General features: G+C 35.0%; 1 protein-coding gene across 1 annotated transcript; it reads left to right on the top strand.

The window, feature by feature from the left end:
- Positions 1–2520: 2520 nt before the first annotated feature.
- On the top strand, positions 2521–6604 carry LOC133689666 (zinc finger CCCH domain-containing protein 30-like). The gene is made up of 2 exons (XM_062109628.1): positions 2521–2781; positions 3999–6604. Exon 2 carries the CDS (start codon positions 4111–4113, stop codon positions 6208–6210), a length of 2100 nt encoding a protein of 699 aa, XP_061965612.1. The 5' UTR covers positions 2521–2781; positions 3999–4110; the 3' UTR covers positions 6211–6604.
- The last annotated feature ends 756 nt before the right edge of the window (positions 6605–7360 follow it).

Raw genomic sequence — 7360 nt, 5'->3', positions numbered from 1 at the left:
CTAAAAAGTCTGGTAAAATTCTCCTTTTGCTTTTATTTTCCTTTTTTTCCTTGCCAAAAACTAGTCTGAAGTTAGGGAAGGAAATTTGGAGGGAATGGTGCCTGCCTGGTCCTCCCCCCTTCGGTGCCAGAGTTTTTGACAGGTAAATTTACCTCGTCTTTTTTCTTTTTTTCTTTTTTTTTTTTAAAAAAGAAATCATTAACGAAGCACGAAGGTAGAGAAAATGGGTCAATTTCGTGGACAAAATTAATAACAAAAGGAGTAAAATGAGAAAGACATGAGTGAACCAAGCACAAGAGACATAACATAAGAATACATTAGCAGGTGAGGGTATTTCCTGACAAGAAAACTTCATTACAGAGCAAGGTGGCCAAGTGCTGTTACCACCAACTTGTTTGATTTCCATTTCTACTGACTACCAATAAAAAAAATTAACTACCAATTAGAATTAGGAAGTTTATACATACATTTAATAAAATAAATTAAAAAATATATACACTAAAAAAAATAATAAATTTGTTGATTCTAAAAAAAATAAAGTCATAAAACTAAGATAAAATTGTTATTTCCTAAAAAAAATTTAAAATTTTATTTCAGTTTAAAATTAAATCTTTTGTCAAGTCGAACACTAATTTAACATCAAAACTAATTTTTAAAATAAAAATTCAACTAAAACAAAATATAAATTCAATTCAACAGTAAAATGATTAAATCATAAATAAAAAAATCAATCCGACAAAGAAAAATTTAAAAAAGTGAACTCAATAAAATTTATAATTTTTGTTTAGAAACCATACGAATTAATTGTATAATTATCTCAAGCCTTCCTTTGGATTCATTACAGTCCAAATTGATTATAAAAAAATATATAATAACTCAAACAGAAATACAATCCGAATTTAACTCGATCCAACATTTGCAGATTTACCAAAGATCTATGAATTGATCCAAGTGAATTGTGGTCAAGTACACAATGACCCGAACACGAATACAAAACGGGTCTAACCCAATCCGTAAACCCGATTGCCTCGACTCTTACATTTATTTGAGGCCTCTGTACCCTCCTGACACAACATCACACGTGGATGACAATAAGGGACCAAACCTTTCATCTACTTGACCTACCCCAGATGCATAATTGTCCGAATTTATGGCCAAATAATCACATCCATCCACTTTTTTTTTTTTTTTTTTTTTTGTGTTGTTGTTATCAAACATCCATCGAATCTATATTACCAGAAAAATCATAAATGGCCCATAAATGAGTTTTTTTTTTTCTTTTTTTCAAATTTAAATGCACGAGGTTGTTTTTCACCCATGTTTTGTTAGTCTTTCGAAAGTGAAGAATAAAAACAATAAAGATAAAAACACATGTTCTTCTATGTTTTTATATTTCATGTTTTGAAACGATAAAATTTATTATAAAATTATAATAAAAACAGTTTTATTTTATGTTTATTTTTAAATTCAATTATTTTTATATTATTACATTAACCAAGCACGACCTTAAATAATAACATTCAATGCCATAACTCTAATTCAACTAGTAGCTTTTCTTGTGTTTTCCAGATTGACTGCACTATATTTTTTTGCCTATTAAAATTTAATTTCATGCAGGGTAAATTTAGATTGGATTTTCAAGAAATTTATTGAAGATGGTATTCATGGATATATTTTAGTTAAATTTTACTATATAATTATATTCAATTTAACTCTTAATATTTTATAAATTTTAAACTCAACACATTCAAATTTTTTTGAACTTGAGTGAGTTTAATATATTAGATTAGATATATATTGTTAATTTTTACGGATTAATTTTAATTAAACTAAGATATTGGTTCAATAACTAAATTTAGAATCTATTGTAAATTATAACAAATAATTTAAATTCAAAATTAATCAATTAAAATGAAATAATCAATTAAAAAAAAGACAAAACTTATAATAACAAATCAAGTTTGTTGCTATTTGATATATTGATTGGTTCATGTTAATTGAGTTTTAAAAATTTCAATGTATGGTTTGATTTAATCTAATTTATGATAATAATTTTTTATTTTTTTAAATATTATTATATATATAATATTTATATTATTTTATTTTAATGGATCAAATTAAATAATAAAAACATTAAAGATTAACCAATTTTTTTAACACTAGTAAATTTTACCTCACCCTCTTAAAGCCAAGGTTAAATTCTTACAAACGAAAGGCTCGCTTTTTCAAGCTGTACTACTTATTCACCACTGCCATTCGCAAATTGCCACCTCATCCACTAACCTTAGTGTTCATCTTCAAGTGACAGGTTTACCCCTGATGAATGACCCAAAAGGGTATATCAGTCAGAATAAAATTACATGTATGGTCGATTATAAAAAAAAGAAGAAGAAACAGTAGCAAGTACTGCACAGAATATTCAGTGCTTTTTATTATTTATTTTATTTTCATTTTTTTATAATTTTCCTTTCCTTCTATTGGATAGGCGATTTTAACCAAAAAAAAAATGGAGTGAAACTTTTTCCTTCTTTAAATGATTTTTTATATTTTTTCATGAAAAGAAAGCAAAGAGAAAAACATAGGATTTGGAGAAGAAGAAGAAGATCCTCTCCTTCTCTCACTCATTCCACAAACTCTCTCCGTCTCTTAACACAAAAAGAGCAGTTGTTTGAAACTTCATAAGCTTGCCAAGCTTGTTTGTTAAGTCACTAGGTTGTTTTGTCTGGATCTGTCAAAGAAAAACGGGAACTTCCACTTTCTTAGCTTGGAACTAACGAACTGGTAAGTAAGCTTGCTTCTTTCTTGCAACCTTAAGAAAACTTAACTTGGGTTCACTTTGATCACTTACATGTCTACTTCTCTATGTTTCGTCATCTGGGTTCTCTTGTCTTGTCTGTTTATTATGTCTCTGAGTTTGTGTGTTTTTTTTTTGTTCTGCTTTGTTGTTTGGAGATAATGGTAGTTTTTGAATGAACACGTAAACGAAAGATCTTTTGTGTTTCCTAGTTTTGTTTTCTTTTTTTGGTTAAAAATTTAGTGAGATTTTTGCCTCCAAATACCAGATCTTTTACAAGTTCCTGATCTGGTCATTTTTTTTACTTTAAATTCTTTGATTAAAAATGGACATAATCAGTGCTGGATTCTGTGGTTGTTTACTTTTGTGTCTGTATTGACTGTTCAATCTGAGTGTTTTGACATTTTTTTTGTTTTGACATTTTTTCCTTTTCTATATGGTAGTTTTTGATGTTCTTTTGGGATTGAGATGTATTTTGGTTTTTGTTATGATTCTATTTTCCTTAATTTTTGCTGAGTAAACTCAGGAAGGGTGAAGATGGAACATGGAAGTGAAGATAAAAAAGAATATTAAACCGCACAAATTATTGTATGCTCAGTTAGTGATATATATTCTTGTGATTCAAATTATTTGAAAAAATCGAAAGAATCCTATACTGCAGTGTTTCTTTCTCTTTCTCCTGTTTTCCCCTCTGTTCTTAGACCTTCATTGCAGTTAAGATGGAACTATTTCTCAAGACTCTGATACTTTTGTTTCCAGTTTTTTGATCCAGTATGAGAATAAGTAAGAACTTGCATAAAATCTAAGAACAAAATCCTGTTTCCTAGTTTTTCTCTGTTTGTTGCGCCGGAGTTCGATTTCGTCATTGGTTTCATTTAGTGCTTTTTCATTTTTCCTGGATCCTTTGCAACAAAGAATTTATAATTATCCGGGGGGTTGGTACTAGTCTAATGGGTCTGCTTCATTAGGTCCTCTATAAATACTTGTATAGCATTTCTTCTTTTTCCATTCATTGTAGTTGCTATGCTTGGTGTTGTGTTCTATGGATAGGTGAGATTGATGATATTGTTTAATTTGATTGACTAACTTGTCATGTACTTCTATGAATGACAATATTTGTTCTCCTTGTTTGATATAGTGATGATAAGGTAGTTACGGTATTTAACTGCAGGTTGATGCTAATGAGATTGTATTTGAATTTCAGATGTACTTCTAGCAAATGAAAGTATGTTCTGTGGATTGGAGCAGTTAAAGCTTGCACTGACTCTGAAAATACCTCAATTTCTTTTGACGGAAGCGTACCCACCAACATAGACATGAATCACTTAACTGTTGAAACTGAATATACATTTGCAAGCTTGCTTGAGCTTGCTGCTAACAATGATGTTGAGGGCTTTAAGCGATCTATTGAGCGCGATCCTTCTTGTGTTGATCAGATTGGACTATGGTATGGCCGACAAAAGGGCTCTAAGCAGATGGCTAATGAATACAGGACCCCGTTGATGGTAGCTGCTACATATGGTAGCATTGGTGTTATAAAGGTGATTCTCTCTCTCTCTGATGCTGATGTTAATCGCTCTTGCGGTGCTGACAAGAGCACTGCCCTTCACTGTGCAGCCTCTGGTGGGGCTGTGAATGCTGTTGATGTCGTGAAACTGCTTTTAGCAGCAGGTGCTGATGCTAATGTGGTAGACGCCAATGGTCATCGTCCAATTGATGCTATTGTTGTTCCGCCAAAGTTCCAAGAAGCGAGGTTGACTCTTGAAGAACTCCTTTCTGCTGAAGGATATGTTATTGAGCACAATCTAAGGGTTTCCATGTCCAATGCAAATTCAAATTCTCCACCTCTTTCACCTTCTCTGGAAGACATGTCTCTTCTGTCAGGTTCAGATTCCCCAATGAAGTCAAAGCTGAATGAAGCACCTGTTCCCTTTGTATCAGAGAAGAAAGAATATCCTGTTGATCCATCTCTCCCAGATATCAAGAACAGCATCTATTCTACTGATGAATTCCGAATGTATTCTTTCAAGGTAAGGCCTTGTTCTCGTGCCTATTCCCATGATTGGACGGAGTGCCCATTTGTTCACCCTGGCGAAAATGCTCGAAGAAGGGATCCTAGAAAGTTTCATTATAGCTGCGTTCCATGTCCTGATTTCCGAAAAGGGGCTTGTAGACGTGGAGATATGTGTGAATATGCTCATGGTGTTTTTGAGTGCTGGCTTCACCCTGCTCAATATAGAACCCGACTGTGCAAAGACGGTACAAATTGTGCTAGGAGAGTTTGCTTTTTTGCTCACACCGTTGAGGAACTCCGCCCATTATATGTTTCCACGGGTTCTGCTGTTCCCTCTCCTCGCTCTAGTACACCAGGTGCTACTGCCATGGATTTTGCTGCAGCCATGAGCCTCTTGCCAGGCTCTCCTTCAGCATCTGTCATGTCTCCTCAACCATTCTCTCCACCCATGTCTCCATCTGCCAATGGCTTGTCCCATTCTTCCATGGCTTGGCTCCAACCAAATGTCCCAGCTTTGCATCTTCCTGGAAGCAATCTCCAGTCCAGTCGCTTGAGATCTTCCCTTAATGCTAGAGACATTCAAGCAGACTACAATTTGCTTCCGGATTTTGATGTGCAGCAACAGCAGCTTCTTAGTGAATTATCCAGTCTCAGTCAACCATCTTTGAGCAACAACTCCTTGAATCGCTCTGGTCGATTGAAAACCTTAGCCCCTTCAAATCTTGACGTTCTATTTTCTGCCGAGAGCTCATCTCCTCAGTATGCTGATCAAGCATTGGCTTCAGCAGTTTTCTCCCCATCCCATAAATCTGCTGTTCTCAATCAGTTCCAGCAGCAGCAAAGCATGTTATCACCAATCAACACAAATTTCTCTCCTAAAAATGTCGATCACCCTCTATTGCAGGTGTCTTTTGCATCAGGCAGGATGTCACCTCGAAATGTGGAACCTATCTCGCCAATGAGCTCTCGAGTGTCTATGTTAGCTCAAAGAGAGAAGCAGCAACAGCATTTGCATAGCCTTGGGTCTCAGGAACTAGTCTCCAATAATGCTGCCATTGTTGGATCACCAGTTAACTCTTGGTCGAAATGGGGTTCCTCTAATGGGAAACCAGACTGGACTGTTAGTGCAGATGAATTTGGTAAGCTGCGTAGGTCAAATTCCTTTGAGCTTGGTAATGGAGATGAGCCTGATGTATCCTGGGTTCAATCTCTTGTTAAAGAATCTCCAACTGAGATGAAAGAAAAGTCAACAGTGCATGTATCCGAAAGCATAACAGCGAGTGCTTCATCAAGTGAGAGTTCAAATATAAACTCCCATATCGAACCTGTTGACCTTGACCATGCAGTAGGGTCATGGGTTGAGCAATTGCACATTGATCATCTTGTGGTTCAGCAAAACTAAAGGCAGTTTTATGGAGCCCGGAGGTGGCTAACACAGTTGGTTTCGGTAAATAATTACATTTTTTTTATGATTTTAGCTGTAGCCGGTGTTGAAGGTAACAGTAACGAAGAGGTGTTGAAGGTAACAGTAACGAAGAGGAGGGGAAGGGAGAAAGAAAGTCACTTCCTATAAGGAAATTCATTTTCAGCATTTTATTATCACATCAGAAGTTAGAGAAGGTTGAGATCGATAACTCCTGGGATATATAGTGAAAAAAAAAAAAACAATGCCCGGGCTAGGGCCAGGGGGGGGTGTATTTTTTCTTCTATTATTTTTCAAATTTTTATTTTTATTGGTGTCATTTGTTAACCTTTTCAAGATGAGCAATTTACAATGTAAGAAAATTTCCGGTTTAGTCTCCTCTTACTTTTGCAAAATGAATCGGGGGCCTTCAAGGCAAATATGATTCTGGAATCTGCACCGTTTATTTTGGCTGTAAACAGCGATGCTCAGTTTGATTGTTGAAATATCAGCATGGAATTGATGACGTTCTGACTTCAATCTGTCGGTTCTGATGACAAGAAAAGTAAAAAGGGTGCTGAAAAGTGGTAAATTTCTACCATTTCTCCCCTTATTTTGTTCTTTAACAAAAATTATGAAACAACAGAAGGAAAGTTGGAGGGAATGCTGCTTCCTCATCCTCACCCTTCGCCTTTCGGTGCCTGAGTTTGACAAGTATTTTCCCCTTGTCTCTTAACATTTCACTAACATAGTCCAGTGAGGAAAACATGAAGAAACCGAGCAAAAGAGACAAGAATACAGTGACGATGGTTCTTGATTAGGCTTAGTTTATAAGCAAGGTGGCCAAATGCTGTCACCACAAGGAGTGCCTATATGATGTTGACTCGTTTAGGCCTTGATAACCCATTTCATGGGTTGTGTCATCACAAGATTCATCTATTAGTAGATAAGAAAAAGTTTGATTCGGAGTTTGGACTTTCATGACAAAAACCAATGGGGTTAAGAGTGAAAAGTTGGAATAATTCTGTTCTGTTACTTGCTTTTTATCTCAAAGGGGTGGAAAGTCCATGCCTCCACATGTACATTCTTATGTTCCACTTCGTAGCAAGAATATTTGCTTCTCTACTTATTCTTTTTAAGGTTCCTTTTA

The sequence above is a fragment of the Populus nigra genome, chromosome 3 (genome assembly GCF_951802175.1).
Source record: "Populus nigra chromosome 3, ddPopNigr1.1, whole genome shotgun sequence".
NCBI lineage: Eukaryota > Viridiplantae > Streptophyta > Magnoliopsida > Malpighiales > Salicaceae > Populus > Populus nigra.
The sequence above is the reverse complement of the archived record's forward strand: the minus strand, read 5'-3'. Positions and strand labels throughout refer to the sequence as shown.

Coding starts and splice junctions, on each gene's coding strand:
- LOC133689666 (XM_062109628.1), top strand. CDS start 4,111: ATGAATCACTTAACTGTTGAAACTGAATATACATTTGCAAGCTTGCTT.